Source organism: Rhinatrema bivittatum, chromosome 1 (assembly GCF_901001135.1).
Source record: "Rhinatrema bivittatum chromosome 1, aRhiBiv1.1, whole genome shotgun sequence".
Classification (NCBI taxonomy): Eukaryota; Metazoa; Chordata; class Amphibia; order Gymnophiona; family Rhinatrematidae; genus Rhinatrema; species Rhinatrema bivittatum.
In genome coordinates, this window is record NC_042615.1 from 299801736 (window position 1) to 299822962 (window position 21227).

Here is a 21227-nt window from a genome sequence, read left to right on the forward strand (position 1 = left end):
CAGGGCGGGCGACATGGAGTTCCCTCCACACTTTCGCCTCTCATTATTGTCTGGACAAAGATGGATGACGTGACAGTCATTTCAGCCAGTCGGTCCTCCGTAATCTATTTCAGCCATGAAAATCCAACTCTTCCTACCTTGGGCCCTTCTTTGGGTGCAGGCTGGTGCCCCATGTTCTAGCAGCTCGAATTGTTGTATATGTTTGCACCTGTTAAATGCTGCCTATGCTGGGAGCCACCTGTAGCTACATATTCACCCATGTGTGAGGACTACTATCCTGCTTGACCTTAGAGAAAGCAGTTGCTTTCCTGTAACAGGTGTTCTCCAAGGACAGCAGGATGTTAGTCCTCACAAAACCCACCCACCACCCCACGGAGTTGGGTTTCCTTCAGTTTGTTGTTTTATTTTTTGTGAATTCTATGTTAAAAGACTGAAGAGGGGACCCCATGTGGTTAGCGGCGTGCTGGGCATGCTCAGTGTGCCTAGTCAAAGTTCTAGAAACTTTGACATAAGTTTTCCGTGCCAGGCTGCATATGATGATATCACCCATGTGTGAGGACTAACATCCTGCTGTCCTTGGAGAACACCTGTTACAGGTATGCAATGCTGCTTTACTGTAATGTTCTCTGTCTTACATAATGCTGCGGCTAGTTCTGCCTATGTAAATGAGCAGGCAGGGGTACTGGATGACATAAATCACATTCTTAGTGGTACAGTCTGAATAAAAGTGCCTTGAAATCTCCATTTTTTATGTCTGATGAGTCCAAATGGTACCTGTAATTGTCAATGGGCACATGTCACACTGTCCACACTGAAAATGTCCAGTCTGCTCCCCAGATATTGCAGATTCTGATGGTATTGCTGCTTTAACCATATGTTCTTTCAGGTTGCGTCCTCTGCCAAATGCAAACCTAGGTGGATGTTGTAGAGCAAGATGAAGGGGCAACACGTGTGTGATGCTGTTAGAGAGTTGCAATAGTCAATTCAGTTGGTGATTAATGTGTGTGTCATTGTTGCAAGGCTGTTTTTATCTCAGTAGTTGCACAGATGCATAAAGGAGGTCATTACGACCTTAGGGATATGAGTTTCCATTGTGAGGGTTTGATCAAGTTGAACCCCTAGACTGTACATGGTAGATCATAGGGAGTGACCTTGATGGCTAAGCCAGAGGAATTATAATTTGGATTTGTGGTTGCTAATCTGTTGGGTTACTGCTGTGAAACAATCATTGAGATTGGCAATGGAAGTGCTTTGGTCCGATACCTTTTTAATGCAGAATTGAATGTCATCTGCAAATAAGTGGCATTCAATGCTGAAGGACTGAATGAGGTCGCAGATTGGCTTATTGTAAATGTCAAAAGGATCGGGGAAAGGACCAAGCCCTGAGGTACTCTAAAGGTGAGATCTCTGGGATTGGATAGTTTGTTGGCCCATGTGACAGACTGTGTTTTAGTAGATAGAAATGAATTAAACCATTTGAGGGCAGTGCCTTCAATACTATTATACCCTAAACATTGAATCAATAATTGGTAGCTGAAAGTGTCAAAGGGGGCAGAAACATCTAGGAAGACTAGGAGGGAGTTGCCACCTTGATCTGAATGAAGATGGATAGTGTTGGTGATGGCCAACAGGATGGATTCTTTTCTTGACCTTTCCTGCAAGATATGGCCCTCTTCTAGGAAGTTTAGCATTGGAGATAAACCACTTTTTCACTAACTTGGATAAGAAGGGAAGGCTGGAGACTTGGATGATAGTTGTTACTTATTTTCAGATCAGAGTCTGGTTTCTTCAAGATAGGATTGATAACTGTCTTTCTAAATGAGGGGGGGTAGGAAGTCTTGGGTCAGTATGGCATTTGTTATGGTGGTTAGCCAGGGGGCTACATCATGTTTGAGGTTACAAATGAATAGTGGGGATAGGGTCTAAAAGGGCTCCTGGATTGGCTGATTCTTTGAAAGATTTTCTCCACCTCCTGTGGGGAGAGATTGCCCTGAAGTTTAGACAATGTGATAGTCTAGAGGAAATTGTGTTGTTTATCCAGCTCGGGTTGGAGGGAGGTAACTGTAATACTGAGGCAGTTTGGGTCTAAGGTGAATGATGTAGAGGTGGAGGCATCAAAGGAGGAATAAATAGCCCAGATGTTTTCCATGCAGAATTGCTCAAAGTCTTCTGGTGTGTGTTCCTTTGTGGTGGTAGAAGGTGTTTAGGATTCAGGCTTGGGGAGTTTCATACCAGTTTGAAAAGTTTACCTGTATGATTCATGGATAATTCTAGTTTGGAGATGTAATCTTTTTTCACTTGAATAACTGCTTTATGTTTTTGGCATGCTCTTTGCAGAAATAAAGGTTAGTCTCTGTTTTGTGTTTTTTTGCCATGTCCATTCGAATTATAGAAATTTACTGTTTTTGGGTAGTGCTAATATTATCTGTATATTTTTCTAGTTATATTTTTCTAGTTATATGTTATTGCTGTTTTAAAATGCTGTTTGTCTAATCAAAAAAGAAAACTACAAAGAAAGGGGAGTGGTTAACAGCTATTGGCAACAGACTTCGTGCATAGCAGGAGGAAATTAACTCCTCTTCAGTCTGCTTGGACATTGAAGGAGACAGACAGAAGTCCATCTTCTTAGGGATAACCAGAGGAAAAGCTTACATTAGCTAGCCTTACCTGAGGGAAGGTCTGTTCAAAAGCAGCAGATGCAGTGTCCAGGGAACAGCCCTGGCCAAGGGTTAACTGTTTAAAAGAAAGAAGAAACCCAATGCATAAAGAAATTCCAGATCCGTAACCAAAGGAAAAAGGTCATTGTGCTGGATGAATCTGTCATCAAAGGCACTAATCCTTTCCTTTGCACAAATGCAAAGGGGAAGGGTGAAGAGGACAACAAAACTCAACTAAATTCACAAAAGGAGACCAAGAACAGCAGTAACCTGAACAAGGAAAGCTATGTGCACAAATGCTCGTAGTTTGGGCAATAAAATCCCAGATCTGCAAGCCCTAATGATAGAGGCAGACTTAGACATTGATGCTGTCACGGAGACATGGTTCACGGAATCTCACGATTGGGATACGGCAAGACCAGGCTATAACTTGTTAAGGAAGGACAGAGAGGATAAGAAAGGGGGGGGGGGGGAGTGGCTCTTTATATCAGAAACAATATCCAAGCAACTGAGCTGCAAGGAAGATGGGGCAATGAAGAAGCACTATCGGCTAACCTAAAAAAAGATGGGACATTCATTTTTATCGGAGTGGTTTACAGGCCTCCAAATCAAAAGGAAGAGCTGGACAGAGATCTGGTTGAAGACATCCAAAAGATAGGAAAGAAGGGAGAAGTGGTGATCGTTGGAGACTTTAATATGCCAGATGTAGACTGGAGAATCCCATCTGCAGAATCTAATAATAGTAGAGAAATAGTGGATGCCCTGCAAGTAGCTTTGTTCAAACAAATGGTAATGGAACCCACAAGAGAAGGAGCTATACTCGACTTAGTGCTCACTAATGGAGATAATGTCTCTGATGTCCAGGTGGGAGCCCACCTCAGCACCAGTGATCATCAAACGGTATGGTTTAATATCACAAAAAGGATACGGAAAAGAAGCACAAAGACCCGAGTTTTGCAGTTCAAAAACACGGACTTTGATGAAATGGGGAAGTACCTGGAGGAATAATTAAAAGGCTGGGAGAACGAGAGAGATGTGGATCAACAATGGACCAATCTAAAAGCAATAGTTACCAAGGCAACTAATCTATATGTTAGAAAAGTAAAGAAAAGCAAAATAAAAATAAAACCTATCTAGTTCTCAAAGGAGGTGGCTGACAAAATAAAGGCTAAAAGAACAGCGTTCAAGAAATATAAAAGATCCCAAAGGGAGGAGCATAAAGAAGAATATCTGGTAGAACTGAGGGAGACGAAGAGATTAATCAAGATGGCAAAAAGTCAAGCGGAAGAGAGGATTGCCAAGGAGGTAAAGAGAGGTGACAAAACATTTTTCAGAAATATCAGTGAAAAGAGAAAAGTTCAAAGTAGTATAGCGAAATTGAAAGATGGAAAGGATCAATGTGTGGAGAGAGACGAAGAAATGGCAGAAATATTAAACGAATACTTCAGTTCTGTGTTCACTAAAGAGGACCCTGGAGAAGGACCGTCGCTAGTTAACAAGAAACTGGAGGGGAGTGGAGTAGATGTAACTCCATTTACAGTAGAAAATGTATGGGAAGAGCTGGAGAAACTGAAAGTGGACAAAGCCATGGGGCCTGATGAAGTTCATCCCAGGATACTGAGGGAGCTCAGAGATATGCTGGCGGGTCCGCTGTGTGACCTGTTCAATAGATCATTAGAAACAGGAGTGGTGCCGATGTGATTGGAGAAGAGCGTTGGTGGTCCCGCTTCACAAGAGTGGGAACAGAGAAGAGGCTGGTAACTACAGACCAGTTAGCCTCACTTCAGTGGTGGGAAAAGTAATGGAGTCAATGTTGAAAGAGAGAATAGTGAACTATCTACAGTTGGGAGAATTGATGGACCAGAGGCAGCATGGATTCACCAAGGGAAGATCCTGTCAGACAAATCTGATAGACTTTTTTGACTGGGTAACCAAAGAATTGGATCAAGGAAGAGCACTTGATGTCATCTATTTGGATTTCAGCAAAGCTTTTGATACGGTCCCGCACAGGAGACTGGTGAATAAAATGAGAAGCTTAGGAATGAGTGCCGAGGTGGTGGCCTGGATTGCAAACTGGTTGACGGACAGAAGACAATGTGTGATGGTAAATGGAACTCTCTCTGAAGAGAGAGCGGTTTTAAGCAGTGTACCGCAAGGATCCATGTTGGGACCGGTCCTGTTCAATATCTTTGTGAGCGACATTATGGACGGGATAGAAGGTAAGGTTTGTCTTTTTGCGGATGACACTAAGATCTGCAACAGAGTGGACACGCTGGAAGGAGTGGAGAGAATGAGACAGGATTTAAGGAAGCTGGAAGAGTGGTTGAAGATATGGCAGCTGAGATTCAATGCCAAGAAGTGCAGAGTCATGCATATGGGGAGTGGAAATCTGAATGAACTGTATTCGATGGGGGGAGAAAGGCTGATGTGCACGGAGCAGGAGAGAGACCTTGGGGTGATGGTGTCTAATGATCTGAAGTCGGCGAAACAATGTGACAAGGTGATAGTTAAAGCCAGAAGAATGCTGGGCTGCATAGAGAGAGGGATATCGAGTAGGAAAAGGGAAGTGATTATCCCCTTGTACAGGTCCTTGGTGAGGCCTCACCTGGAGTACTGTGTTCAGTTCTGGAGACCGTATCTCCGAAGAGACAGAGACAAGATGGAGGCGGTCCAGAGAAGGGCGACCAAAAGGGTGAATGGTCTTCATCAAATGACTTATGAGGAGAGATTGAAGAATCTAAATATGTACACCCTGGAGGAAAGGAGGAGCAGAGGTGACATGATACAGACTTTCAGATACTTGAAAGGTTTTAATGATCCAAAGACAATGACAAACCTTTTCCGTCAGAAAAAAATCAGCAGAACCAGAGGTCACAATTTGAAGCTCCAGGGAGGAAGACTCAGAACCAATGTCAGGAAGTATTTCTTCACGGAGAGGGTGGTGGATGCCTGGAATGCCCTTCCGGAAGAAGTGGTGAAGACCAGATCTGTGAAGGATTCAAAGGGGCGTGGGATAAACACTGTGGATCCATAAAGTCTAGAGGACGTGAATGAAGAGTGGGTGGCTCACGGGAATGACGGCTACTGCCTGGAGATAATACCCTTATTCAATAAACATACACACGGTTAATGCAAAGCCAACATTGCTCTAAGCTTCAACGGCAAGAGGAAACGTGGAAAAAGATTTGCATTCACAAAAAAGCGGGGAGTAGCTGGCTTGTTACGGCGGTTACTACCCCAAACCAAATAAGCCTGGTACTTCACTTTCAATGCATATCCAACCTAGCTCTCTGACACATCACGCATATCCAGCATAGCTCTCTGATTCAATGGCAGGGGAGAAAGTCTCATAGTTCACTTTCAATGCATATCCAGCATAACTCTCTGCTTCTACGGCAGGGGAGAAAGTCAGATACTTCACTTTCAATGCATATTCAGCATAACTCTCTGCTTCAACGGCAGGGGAAAAAGTCAGATACTTCACTTTCAATGCTTATCCAGCATAACTCTCTGCTTCAACGGCAGAGGAAATGAAGAAAAGTAGATCTATATACAGACAACAGCCAACAAGGTCTGAATTATTTAGTCTGGGTAAACAAATAAGCTTGGGTATAGCTTGCTTATTGCGGCGGTTACTACCCCTAACTAATTAAGCTAGATATTTCACTTAGAGGCAGGTCCAACACTGCTCTCTACATTAATGGTGGGGGTGGAAGGGAAATAGATTCAAAAGGTTACTAAGAGCCAAGAGTAACAGATAAGAATGAGAAAAAAAAAGTGCAAAACTTGCTGGGCAGACTGGATGGGCCGTTTGGTCTTCTTCTGCCGTCATATCTATGTTTCTATGTAATTGACAGGATTGCTGTTTGAGGTGAAGATGATCTTCATCAACCAAGGCGAGAGGTTTTAGGGTGTTTGAGAGGGGCTAGTCTCAATAGCAGTGGTGAATTAATCGTTCCATTACTGGACAAAGTTCTGTTGGGAGTGTGGTAGTAGTAGGTGCTGGTAGGTTGACGAGCTTGCTTATATTTTCAATGTTAACAGAGAATACATTTCTGTTGAGAATTTTGGGTGTTGGGGACGAGAAGTTTATTTTGCAATTGGCATGGTGGCCTGGACTAGTTTATGGTCTGACCAGGAGATGGGGATTACTGATATTATGTTAGGATCTAGACTAAAGCATAAGGAATGGAAAATTTGTCAAGTTGTTACACATGCTACTGTGAATTAGATCAATATTTTAGCACATGTCTCGGCTGTGCTTTTTTTGTTGTAGGGATTGAGGACTAGAAGTGTTTGTTTTTGTTTTATTTTGTTTTGAGAAATTTACTGAATTTTATTTGTACTCTGAGCATATCACATCTGATGGTGAAGCTGGGTTAATGAGCAACAAATGAATTAGATTAGCAGGTCTGCTGATTATTCAATGAAAATAACAGAAAGCAACTGCACCACTAGCAGCTGCTTAGTGGTGTTAATTGGAGGTTACAAGCCATAAATTAGTAGATTTTGTGCAGGCAACTGTCAAAAATACTTGTACAAGTTAACACTAGAAAAATTATCTAATGATATAGAAAAAAAAGTTTGGATTAAATTTAAAAGGTTAAGATAGTGGTTTTCTGGTTTATTGACTGCTAGTTTGGTAATTCTTACTCTGAGTGGGTGTTTAGGCTTTGCTGTGGCTGCCTTTTGATTTACGAAACTGCATTTCAAATTTCTTCAGTCTTTCCTGGGATATTTTACTTAATATTAAGGTAATGTTTTTCTGGCTGATCTGCATACTAACTCTTGTTCTGTTCAGGTGCTGGGCTTTATTCTGGCCGGTGGTAGAACTTCTTTCGCTCCTACCCAACATGTCCACATCCTAAGTCCTATTTATTTATTTATTTATTGACATTGCATTGTTCCTGGACAAGGTGCTATATCTTCCTCAGTGTTTGCTGAATATGGAAAAACACGCCCTGTTTGCAAAACTGATGTCTTAAAATTGCTGTTTTCTGTCATTTCTAAAGAAACAATTAGAGAGTGGTTAAAAAAAGGGTTATTCCTTTTTCAAGTTGAAGTAAATGTAATAAACATATGTACTATGTTTCTCTATTTGTATCCACCTCCCTGGACTTAGGATGAAGGTTTCTTAGTTTTTTGGCAGGGTTGGCTAGAATTCAGGGGCCCTCACACCATACCCAAAGTCCAATAAATCTTATACATTGCTAAGAACAAGAAGAGATTATAGTGGTTTCAGGTTGGGTAAAAAAAGTAGTCAGAGACACATCACTCAAACAATTCCAATTCACAGCTTTTTTATAGACAGAGGGAATGCCTCACAGAGACATTTGTAGTGGATACTGTTGATGGTAGAGATCCACTGTGAAGGGGAACACACATGAAAAGGGATAAAGATCCCAGAAGAGAGGGGACATGGCTTCTGATGGGGGAATTCTATCATCAGAGGAATAGATTTGGGTACAAGAATGAAAGCAAGGCAGGATGGTTAAGTGCATACCATAATTCATGTCTGGGAGGAATAAAAAATACATCTTTAGAACTGCTGGAACAGAGAAAGGGAGGGAGCATTTGATGTCATTTTCTACTTGGTAACATCACAATTTCCACTGAAAATCACCTCATAAGAAATACATTTAATTACTAATACTTCAATCTCTCAATTAAGTCTCCGATGAGTTGACCTATAACTTGATTAATGTATCAAACTTCATTAACAGCAATTTTTATCGAAAAAAAATTTTAAAGCGGGAGAGGAAGGTTTCATACTATGTTCTTTTTACCCCCCATAATCGGGTAATTTTATTTTGTAATCATGAACGAACCTCCACCAGCCAGAATATTTTTTGTGTATAGTGTGAATCTAAAAATCTAGACCAAAATGCCGTATCAGTGTAGCTGATCTCTAAAGTCTGCTTCAACGAAGCTATGATGTAACTCAACTACTGTATTGTTTATACTTCACTGAAACAATTCAAACTGACTTATCTGTATATAGCTGTGTCTGCTCCCAATGTGACCGCGTTTCAGATCCCAACGGATCTTTCCTCAGGGGATATAAACTCCTTTAATCAGTCGGTGTCTTCATTGTACAGCAGATTATTCATAGGTTGCATAGCTCCCTTATGGCAACGATTTCATATTACGATTGTATTCTTCACTGCAGCTCAGCCATCTGTTTCCGCTAATATTCTGGCTGGTGGAGGTTCGTTCATGATTACAAAATAAAATTACCCGATTGTGGGGGTAAAAAAGAACATAGTATGAAACCTTCCTCTCCAGCTATAAAAAAATGTTTCGATAAAAATTGGCGTTGATGAAGTTTGATACATTAATCAAGTTATAGGTCAATTCATCGGAGACTTAATTGCGAGATTGAAGTATTAGTAATTAAATGTATTTCTTATGAGGTGATTTTCAGTGGAAATTGTGATGTTAACATATAAATCCCTCTGTATAACATAGAAATTTTAGTGTGTTTGATTTTCTACATGGTGACATCTGAATCTCAGTATATAGTTACTTGGGGTTCAGTTGTTACTGGACTGTGTGGTTTTACGTAAGAGCAAAGAACAGCGAGAAATCACACAAAAGTGATAGTCCTGTTCTGGGAATACTAAATTTGTTAAAAAGGGTGTATGTAGTATCTTAATGACAAACTGGCAGAGTAGGGATACAAGAAAGAATAGAAAAATAATGGATTAACCTAAAAATGAGTCATTGTAAGGACAACAAACCTTCATTAGAAAGGTAAACATAAGGAAAATAGTATGGTTTTGTAAAAAAAAATGTAACTGAAAAGGTAAGGGGAAAAAATTAGCATTTGAGATCTATAAGGGATCCCAGCAGAAGGAAAATGGGGATATATGCCTGAGAAGACAGAGTGAAGCAGAAAGTGAAGAGAGTAAAGATGTAAACAGAGGAAATAATAGTTAAGGGGCCGATGCAAGAAGGTGCACATGTTACAGTACACAGTTTAACCCTCATTTGTGTCCCATAGTTTTGCTCCCAACACTATGCATTTAAGTTTGTGCCCTTGCATGGAAATTGCATGCTAATGATGGCATTAGCTATTAGCCTTCCCCCCCCCCACCCCCCCACCCCCAATGCAGAGAGATGAGCTGGCTTTCTGAGTGCCAGAAACTTAACTCCTAGTCTGAGGTGGAGTAAAGGTTTCAAGGGCTAATGCTAGTCTATGGGTGGAAGCTGGAGTTCCAGTGCTGTATGAAGCAGTACCTTCTAGAAAGCATACACTCTTCCCATCAGGAGCATGGGAGGAATTCCTGAACATACCAAATGCAGCTGCAGGAATCACTCTGTATTGGCCTGGATCCATGTCCCTCAGCATTAACAGTAATTACAGTGAAAGGGAGCATCAGGGACAGTCATCGGCCTTCTCTATGCTCAGTCCTATGAACTGCAGTCCCTTGATCGGGATCTCCTTTTCCTTTATGGCCTTCTGCACGCAGAGCGGGTATTTCTAGAAGAGCTTGCCGCATGCACGCAGGTTTCCCGAGCCCTCTCTTTTCAGGAACTTATCAGCAAACCAGCGGTTCAAATGCTGGTAAAACCTGTGCTTCATCTCCATGTACTCCTTGCCTAGGCTGTTCAACCTGGTGGTCTGCTTGGCTGCCTTCTGCTGCTCAGGAAGCAAGGATAGGAGCAGAAGCAGTGTTTTCCCCCACCGCGGTGCTACTGGAAGAGGAGAAGGGCATCTGAATACAGTGGAGAAAGTCCTAAAAGAGGAGAGGGAGCAGCAACATTGCAAGGGGTTGCTATTTACCATGGCAATGATGAAAAGGGCATATTCACAGAACAACAGATAAGCAAGAGAGCCTCCTGCCCTGTCCCAACAGCCGATAGCCCTACCGTGCTGAAAGAAAGTGCAGCACTTCAGAGTTGGACACACTCAATAAACGATCCATAGCCTGCTCGCTGTTCTGCTTTTGGAAAGCAGCCAACCGATCAGCACTTGGCAAACTGTGAGGTGCTGCTTTCATAGCAATATCTGATTGGCTGTCTCGGCTGAGCTGCTCAGGTGGATTCATCATTGGGATTAAAGGAGATTAGGAACAGCTGTGCTCCCTTTAAACCTGGTGCCCAAGAGCATTGGCCCCTCCACCTTCCTATGACACTGGCAACAAGACCCAGAGAAGTGTTAGGGTGTGTAGGGAGAGGTATAGTCAGCAGAGAAAGGAGTTAATGATTCTATATAAGTGAGATGTCTGGAGTAGTGTGACCAGTTCTAGAAACTGCATCTCCAAAGGATTATTACGCAAAGCATGGACAATTTAGAGTAGAGCCACCAAAATAGTGCAAATTCTCCACTAAAGCCCTGTAACGTGAGGCTTACAGGGCTCACATTACAGGGCTCAAGGAGAGGAAGAGATATGATAGATGCAGTCAAATACTTCAGAGATATAAATATTGGAAATAAATTTCTTGTAACTGTGCTGGACAGTATTTAGTTAGCTAATTCTAAACTGTTTTGAGCTACTAGGGCTTCCATACTGCTTAGAATGTATACTAACTTGCTTCCTTTTTTGTGTTGGTTGAGTTGCTGCTGCTTACAGTTCCATGTTACTATTGTTTATAGAAGCAGTGCTGTTTTACTGCTCTTGCAAAGAAGAAATGTCCCTGGCTTATTTGGTTTTCTTTTGGAGACATTCTGCTGCATTGTGCTACAAATTTCTAAAAAATAGCACAGAAGAGGCAAACATTTATCAATCAAAGAGATGTTCTGGGGTGGAGTTGAGGCTGAAAGGGGTTAGACTTAAGTGCAACATAAAATATTTCTTAATGGAAAGAGTGATGGATGTTTTGAACAGTCTCGAATGAAAGTGATAGAGGGAAAAAATAGGAGCAAAATTTTGGAAAGTATGGGATAAGTTCATAGAATCCTTAGTTGCTGGGAGCTGAGGGATGTCCAGAGATCGAATACAATCTGTTGTATAGCAGCAGGAAAGAAAAATAAATTGGCAAGATGGGCCTCACATTCATGATCTGCCATCATGTTCTATGGAGGCAATTATCAAACATTTTTATATGAATTAATGTGTTTATGTAAAAGCATAATTTGAATATTTTCACCTCCCCTCAGTGTGGATAATCCTGTGTCCACTGTGCATAGCACATGTACTTTTACCTTTTAGGAGGAAAAGGGCTGGGACAGGTCAAGGAATGAAAGTCTGTACAAAGATTTCATTTTAAAATCTCCATGTGTAATCTCCTCGTGATCCTTCCGAAGAGGTGCCGGCGACTCCTCATCTCCCTCCATCAGACTTAACCACTCAGGACTTTCAGGAGGAGTTGGACCGCAGGGTGCAATCGGCGGTGCTCAAAGCGCTAAAGAGCGTTGAGCTGCCGGTGCGACCGGCCCCCATACCGGAGCCCCAGCCTCCGCCATTGATGCTTACACTCCTGCTGCAGCATCTGGATGTCCTTCTTGGTGCCCTACCGACACAACTGGTGCCTGAGAGGCCTCCGATGCCTCCTCAGCCACCAACGCCCTCCACCAGAGCGATCCAGATTCCCGGGTCCGAGGAGGAGGATGAGGCCTTGGGGACTGGGCGCCCTTGCCCGCGGTTCCTCGGGCCACCGCCGGTTCCACCCGGCGTACCGCAGCTGATGCCCCTTCGATGCCCGGGATTCCATCGATGCTGCCGATGCCCTTGGGTCCCAGTCCTACTGCCCCTCCCGGCCCTCAGCGTCCAGGCCCTAGTGAGGAGGAGGGTCCCTATGACCGGTGGGGCGATGACTTCTCGGACTTGTCCTCAGAGTTCTCAGACAACACCTTCTTGGAACCTTCCCCTCCAGAAGAACGGCATCGATCTCCACCCAAAGACCTGTCATTTGCCAGCTTTGCAAGGGCCATGGCAGAATCCATCCCCTTCCAACTCCTGTCAGAGGAGGATGCCCATCACAAGATGCTGGAGGTCCTCCAGTTCATCGATGCTCTAAAAGAGATTGTGGCTGTGTCAGTCCACGACATCTTTAAGGAGTAGCTCTTCTGTATGTGGGAACACCCGGTGTTGGTGTCCCCGGTTAACAGGAAGGCTGATGTGACTTATCTGGTACAACAAGCCGTGGGCTTTGTATAGCGGCACCTACCCTACCAGTCAGCAGTGGTGGAGTACGTGCTTAAAAAGGCCAGACATTCCTGGACACACAGGCGTTTGAAGAGGGCCTTCCCCAGCAACAGCAGGAGTCTCTTGCAACCATTGCCACACTGGGGCTTGAGGTGGGTATACACGAAGTCAGGTCTACCTATGACGTGTTTGAGACCGCAGTCCGCCTAGCCGCCAGAGGCGTCAGAGCCAGATGGCTGACTTGGCTCCAGGCCTCAGGTCTCTGACCAGAGATTCAGGACAGGCTTGTGGATTCTCCTGTACAGGTGAAAACCTGTTTAGGGATAAGGTGAAAGAGGTCATGGCACAGCTGAAAGATCAGCATGATACTCTTCAGCAACTCTCCGCCAGCCCCTCTAAAGGCTCTTCCTCTGCCAGGAAGTCCTCCAGGCCAGGCTCTCACAAGCCCTTCTACCAGCTGAGGAAGTACTTTCCTCCAGCTACCCGTGCCCGCCTGCCTTGGTCCAGGCCTAGATGTTGTGGCCGACAACAGCGGGTTCCAAGGTCCCAAATGCCAGCTGCCGTGGTGGTTGATCCTCCAGTTAGTGGCAGGTTGGGTGGAGGACCATTGAGTCCTCTCTGTTGTCTGCCAGGGCTATTGCATGAACTTCAGCAGGCTCCCAGAGACCGTTCGCCCGTCCATCAGGTCGTCCTTCAATCTGAATTTTCCTCCCTTCTAGCAGCAGGTGCGGGAGAACTGGTCCCCCGCAAGGAACAGGGCCACAGCTTCTACTCGAGGTACTTCCTCATTCCAAAGAGGAATGGCGGCTTGTGCCCCATCCTCGACCTCAGGGTGTTAAACCAATTTCTTGTAAGAGAGAAATTCAAAATGGTCTCTCTGGGCACGCTGATCCCACGCCGGCGAAGAGGAGACTGGCTTTGCTCCCTTGACTTGAAGGAGGCTTATGCCTATATTGCAATTGTCCCCAACCACAGGAAGTACCTCCGCGTTCTAGTGGGGACAGCACATTTTCAGTACAAAGTACTGCCCTTTGGGCTGGCATCAGCCCCATGCGTCTTCACGAAATGCTTGGCAGTGGTGGCTGCCTACCTCAGGTGTCGCTCGGTCCATATCTTTCCATACCTGGACGATTGGCTGATCTGGAGCAACTCCCACTCCGGGGCCCTGAATATACTGGCCTTGACGGTTCAGACCTTGTAGACATTGGGATTCGTCATCAATTTCCCCAAATCGCATCTCAGTCCTTCTCCACAGCTAGACTTTATCGGAGCCCAATTGGATACGGCACAAGTGAAGGCTTTTCTGCCCAAGGATCAAATGGTTGCCCTCTCGCTGGCCACCTTCATTCGCAACAGAAAGAGGATGCCAGCCTGTTTGCTGCTCCGCCTGCTGGGCCACATGGCGGCCTCGGTCCACGTGGCCCCCTTGGCCCGCCTCCGCATGAAGAACCCTTAGTGGGCCTTGTGGCAGCAGGCATCCCAGAATCTAGAGGCACCAGTGATGGTCATGGACCCTCTCCGCCTCTTCCTGACCTGGTGGTGGAAAGCCCTGCCCAATCTGGAAATCGAGCTCCCATTTCAGCCCCCACCACCCCAGATGACCCTCACCACCGATGCCTCGCCTCAGGGGTGGGGGCCCACACAGACGGCCTGCATACCCAGGGCCTTTGGACTTCTGCCAAAGCCCGTTGCCAGATAAACTTCCTGGAGCTTTGGGTGATCCGGTACGCCTTGTGGGCCTTCCAGGACAGCTGTCCTCCAAGGTCGTCCTCATCAGAACGGACAACCAGGTGGTGATGGTGGTACATCAACAAAGAGGGCGGCATGGGCTCCTTCCTCCTCTGCCAGGAAGCGATACAGGGCTGGGATTGGGCCCTTTCCAGAGGGATGTATCTATGGGCCACCTACTTGCTGGGTCACTTGAACACACTGGTGGACCATCTCAGCCGGTCCTTCCAGCCACATGAGTGATCCCTGAACCCGGTGGTGACAGCCGACTTATTCCGTCGCTGGGGCACCCACGCCATGGACTTGTTCGCCTCTTCCCAAAATCACATGGTGAGCATGTTCTGCTCCCCGATTCCAGGGAAGGGCCATACAGCCTGCGATGCATTCTTCCTTCACTGGGGACAGGGTCTCATGTAGTGTACCCCCCTATCCCGCTCCTCTCAAGGACTGATGAAACTGCAAGAGGACGGGGGGGGGCCATGGCTAAGGCAGGTGTGGTTTCCTCTGTTCCAGGAACTGTCCGTGAGCGCACCGGACCCACTGGGGACGGCTCCCAATCTCATATCGCAGAACCAGGGCACCCTGTGCCACCCGAAAATCCGGGCCTTGGCCCTCATGGCGTGGATGTTGAGCGCATGATCCTCCAGCCCTTGCAGCTCTTGGATGTTGTCTCCAGGGTCTTGATTGAATCCCAGGAACCTTCCACCCAGAAATCTTACAGCTCGAAGTGGAAGCGTTTCTCCACCTAGTGCAGCGGCCACGGACTGGACCCTTTCTCTTGTCCACTCCCCCACCTGCTGGATTATCTTTGGCTCCTGTTCGAGTCTGGCCTCCAAACCAGCTTGGTCTGAGTACACCTCAGCGCCTTCAGCACCTACCACCAGGGTGTCGCCGGTGCGCCCATTTCAGTACAGCCGCTGGTTGGGCGCTTCAAGTGGGGCTTTGTTCAGCTGAAGCCCCCGCTTTAACCGCCAGCAGCCCCGTGGGATCTCAACATTGTCCTGGCGAGGCTCATGCGGCATCTGTTCGAGCCTCTCAAATCCTGTGACCTGAAGTTCCTCACCTGGAAAGTTATGTTCCTGGTGGCAATCATTTTCGCTCGCAGGGTTAGTGAGATCCAAGCCCTGGTCATAAGAACATAAGAACTTGCCATGCTGGGTCAGACCAAGGGTCCATCAAGCCCAGCATCCTCTTTCTAACAGAGACCAAACCAGGCCACAAGAACCTGGAAATTACCCAAACACTAAGAAGATCCCATGCTACCGATGCAATTAATAGCAATGGCTATTCCCTAATTAAACTTGATTATTAGCCGTTAATGGACTTCTCCTCCAAGAACTTATCCAAACCTTTTTTTAACCCAGCTACACTAACTGCACTAACCACATCCCCTGGCAACAAATTCCAGAGCTTTATTGTGCGTTGAGTGAAAAAGAATTTTCTCCGATTAGTCTTAAATGTGCTACTTGCTTACTTCATGGAATGCCCCCTAGTCCTTCTATTATTCATGTACGCTCTCTACACAAAATTCTTCCATGATCATGTTGTGTTGCGCACACATCCAAAATTTTCTGCCGAAGATGGTGACTGCTTTCCACATCAACCAGTCAATCATCCTTCCCACGTTCTTCCCATGGCCTCATTCCCCCCCGGGGGTGGCTGGGTGAAGGTTCACTCTGTGCGGGCTATGGCGGTGTCAGTGGCCCATCTGCATGTGGTCCCTGTTGCCAAAATCTGCAAGTCCATGACCTGGAGTTCTCTCCACACATTCGTGGCTCACTACTGCCTCAAATGGATAGTAGCCAGGACACCACTTTTGACCAGTCTGTCCTACGCAATCTGTTCCAGTCCTGAACCCAACTGTTTTTCATCGTGCTCTCTGTGGGACCTGACCGCTCCTGTTTTTCCCCCACAGCGCCGTAGTTGTGTTGTGCCTGTTGGCACCTTGTACGGCTACTGTGGGTCTCTCTAGTCAAATGGGGCAGTCTGGAGCTCTGTAATCACCCTCATGTGAGGACTCCCATCCTGCTTGTCCTAGGAGAAAGCACAGTTACTTACCTGTAACAGGTGTTCTCCTAGGACAGCAGGATATTAGTCCTCAGGAATCCCGCCCACCTCTCCACATGTTGGGTTCACCTTTGGTTTATGTTATTTTTCTTGCTCGTATTTTTTGCTATGTTACGAGACTGAAGGGGACCTCACGTGGATGCGTGGGTAGCAGCTGGCTGGGCAAAAGATTTCTGTGCCAGGCTCCATCGGATGATGTCACCCACATGTGAGGACTAACATCCTGCTGTCCTAGGAGAACACCTGTTATAGGTAAGCAACTGTGCTTTCAAATGTAATCGAAAAGAAAATGCAGGTATAATATGGTGGTAGATTTATTTGTTAAATAATCCAGCCTATCCCATTTTAAGTTTCATCTGTGTTCATTTCTCTTTAATTTTAATAAGGGGAAAAATATGAGCCTTGAAGCTGTACCTGGTGTTTCATTTCTGACATTATTACTTAGATTACAGCCTTTAATTTCATAGCTCTTTTGTAAATACCCTGGTGCCATCCTTCTGTGTATCTTGGATTTCTGATGTTTAAGCACTACAGACAGCTGACATTTTACTTTTTCTGCTTGCACAATGCTTCTAGCAGGAAGAGCTCATAGGATATTCTCAGACCAAAAGCACCTGAAAAGCTATAAGAAGCTCTAGCGCGGCATTCTTTTTTATCGTTATGCTTATTTTAGTTTTAATTATTTTTCAGTTTTACAAAAACAAGAAATGGATAGCACTGATTAACACTAGTTCTGTGGGGTGACACACTGCAGATGTTCAAGCAGAACACAGTGAACTGTACCAATGTTATCCCTAATACTTCAGTCGTACCAAATTATAATTTGTTCATGTGCCAGTCAATGGTAAGGTTCAAACCACTAAACTGATTTGACTTATGACCTTCACTTGGTTTGAACTAAGTACTACCATACTTTGAAGGTGAATGGCTGTATTTGCACGTATTGATGTGCCATCCATCTGCTCCACGCCTTTTCCTGCGATGACCTTTAGAAAAGAGCTTGTTTTAAGATGTTTAGTATATAAGCTCAACGTGAGCAGCAACAATACAGTTATCCCTCTATTGAATTCCAAAAAATAATAAATCAAAAAAACGGGATACAAACATTTTTTTTATTTAGACAAAATACCAAAAGTACCACCATGGATGTACACCTATTAACATCCTAAAACTCTGATGCTGTGTTCTTTATGAATTTATTTTTTCTTTTACTTTTGATAAAAAAAAAATGTTTGTATCCCGTCTTTTTTATTTATTATTTTCTAGTATATAAGCTCACACATGAATTAGATATCTTTTCCACAGTAGAACTGTAATCCCAGTTTTGTTCTTTTAATTCGTTTAAACTGTCTTTCCATTTAAAGTGAGTATTTCACTTAACCTTGTGATGTAAATTGAATGAGCTATCTATGGAAATAAATATTTTTATTTATAAATTTTCCAACCGGCTGATATAAAAATAGTAGTAAAAAAGTGAACACTATTTACATAGGTTATTGTTTCCTGGTCGTCCCCCCCCCCCCCCCCCCCCCTCAATGCCAATTGATATTGAACTACCCCCCTAGGCCCTGACCAAGCAGCCACATACTTGAATAACTGCTTTAAGAGGACTGCAAGCTGATTATACCTCAACAAGCTAAAGCTTAAATCCTCAAAAGATGAAAGGGATGTGGATTGGTAAAAGAAACCACTCCCAGATACACTCTAGAGTAACCCTAGAAGGATCTACTGTATCTTATAGCCACCAAGTCTGAAGCCTTGGCTTCACTTTAGACTCCAAACTCACCACTGAGGCTCAAATACTCTGTTAAAATTCAGCCTTTTCTTCACCTACACCAGCATTGCTATCTTTATCCCCTCTTTGATGGCCCAGTCATCCAGGTCTTTGTAATCTCCTACCTAGACTGTTTCAATTCCCTCTACATAAGCCTGCCCCACAAAAAAAAGCTAAATCGCCACTCGCAGTCCATATAAAATGCTGTAGCGCACAGCCTACTCAACACCAGCAAATTTGATTGCATTATCCCACTCCTAAAGTCACTACATTGGCTTCCAATCTCCTATTGCACCACTGTCGAAGTCCTGGTCCTAGCTTTTAAAGCATTCAAGCGTCTAGCACCATCCTACCTAATCAACTGACACTTCCTATATTCTCCCTCCCACCTTCTGCACATGCTACCACTCACCTGGTAGCACTTGTCCTCAAGGAAATGTGGCTCTCCAGCACGAGAGAGAGAATCTTTGCCGGATCAGTCCCTACACTCTGGAAAACCTTACTACTGGATATCAGGCTTACGCCTGACCTTTAGGGGGAAAAAAAGCTGAAGTCCTGGCTGTTTGTGGAAGCTTTTGCCTCTCTAGGCTTGGACTATTTGACTCACCATGCCAGTGACCTACAACCTTAACCTTCCTCTCTTTTTTTTTTTTTCCCTATTGATTGTATTTCTATGAGATCCAGAGTTGTGGGCAAATGTTAGTGAACAGAAACTGACACAACCTTCACATAGCACAAAGTTAAACACAGTATTTTTCTGCATCTTTCAATGCAAAATTACTATTTATTTGCTGAATTAACAAATTGCAAATAATAAAAAAGTGAATACAGCATGTACATAAGTTTGGAACCCTTCCAGTTGATTCATTATCTCATTAAAAAAAAAAAAAATTAAGACCCAAAGAGTTGATTGACTCGTTAGGCCTTCAGTTAGATGAAGACTGTTCCATGGTTGAACCAAGTACTCTTTTACCCTCTCAGATCGCGATTGTTGTTCTGGACCACTTTTAACAACTATGGGCTCCCTGAAGCAGCTGTCAGAGCATTTGGAAAGGAAAATAATTCAAGGCTATAAAAAACAAATCTTCAAATGCTTCTAGCTAGCAATTTTAACTGTCAAAAACATTGTTAAGAAATGGAAATTACATGGCACTATTAAAGTCAAGGCAAGATCTGGAAGACCAAGAAAAATCTCTGGTGGAACTGCTCAAAAACTGGTCAGATCTGCAAAACAGAACCCAGATCACCACAAACAACCTGCTGAAAAATGTAGCTGACACTGGAGTAGTTGTCCAGAAGTCCCACAGTACAGTGTTATTTATTATTTATTTATTTGCAGTTTTTATATACCAACATTCGTTTAGTAACATCACATCTGTTTACAATTAACAATTACACAACAGTGTTCTGCATGAGAGAATTGTCAGCAAGAAACCTTTTCTATGACCTTGTCACAAAAGTCCTCATCTAAAGTATGCAAAACACAAAACCTTTGATAAGCCTGAAATGTTTTAGAGCATATCCTAAAACCTTATGCCATGCAGCCTGTGAAGAAATTGAAGCTGAAAAGAAGGATATTTCAGCAACACGATGATTCAAAACAAACCTCAAATAAGGAAAGACGAAGGCTTTGGAATAGCCTTCACAGACCCCAGACTTGAATGTTATTGAAAATCTGTGGGTAGTACATGCAAGGAGCTCCTAGGAATGTCTAATCTAGAAGAGTTCGGAAAGAGAGAATGGGAAAAAATTTCCAAAAGGCAGACTATAAAGACTTAGCTGGCTACAGGAAATGCTTGAAAGCTGTTATTTCTGCCAAAGGAGGTATTACAAAGTACTGGCTCAAAAAGTTTCCAACCTTTTGCACATGCCATATTAACTATTTTTTTTATTTCCAATCTGTTAATCAACAAATAAATAGTAATTCTGCATTTAACTTTGTCCCATGTAGAAGTTGTAGCAGCATTTTGTTCACTTAATTTATTGAAACGTTAAGTGCAAGCATGCCTAGCCAAACTGTTGCGTACAGCTGTAGGCAGGCAAGAGTGTATGCTTGTTAATTTTTATTAAGTGTGTTTTATGCGATTGTGTTTTTCCTCTTTCACCGACACCTGTCTCTAATACTACTGTCATTTCAGAGTACCTGACTGTGTTCTCACAGATGATTGCATTCCATGACCCGGAGCTGAGTAACCATCTGAACGAGATTGGCTTTATTCCAGATGTAAGTAGGAAATCTCTTTCGGAATTGCTCCTTTATGGTGTTTTAAAATAAAGGATTGCTTGAGCAAGGTGCATGTTCCTGATATGGGACTCTTCAAACTTAAGCTGAATAGTCCAATAGCAGTACCCAGGGCTTTTCAAAGAAGTTTTGAAACATTTGCCAGTATCTTTTTTTTAAACTGAAGCATATGAAGTTAACTTTTCTTGGCATATATGCAGGAAACAGGCATAAAATAACTCTCAGTGACTAAGCAGGTCGATTGATTATGCATCATATCAGGAGGAAAGATGGCAGTGAATATATTCTTTAAAAATAAAAGCCCTACTACTTTTAGGGGCCAATTCAAACTGTTTGACCAGTCAATGTGTACTTTTATGTGCCAGAAAAGGCCAAGTACCAATGAGGTGAGCCAATTTGGCCTTTGCAGGGAAACGGTGTCAGAGTAGTTTCAATTGGTCCATTAAGATGTTTATTAATTTGTGCTTATCCTGGTTTCTTATAGATAAACTGACATTGTAAGATCATTGTGTCTGCGTGTCTGTCCTCCCTAAAAACTTGAACCATATCTAACGTCACATTAAGGGCAAGATCTGGTTGAGAACTCTACACACACTGTGGTCACTCAGACCAGATGAAGCCACTAATGTCATTTTTGTAAGGGGCAGAATTGAACACCCTATCATAAA

The 21227-nt window shown here is 43.9% G+C and overlaps 1 protein-coding gene across 5 annotated transcripts in view; it reads left to right on the plus strand.

Moving 5' to 3' along the window:
• Nucleotides 1–21227, plus strand: part of TBCK (TBC1 domain containing kinase) — a 479395-nt gene that overhangs the window by 196292 nt on the left and 261876 nt on the right. For all 5 annotated transcript variants that reach the window (XM_029596823.1, XM_029596818.1, XM_029596827.1 and 2 more), the window contains one exon: nucleotides 20456–20541. In XM_029596823.1, the coding sequence (XP_029452683.1) occupies nucleotides 20456–20541 (86 nt within the window). The remainder of the gene's footprint in view (nucleotides 1–20455; nucleotides 20542–21227) is intronic.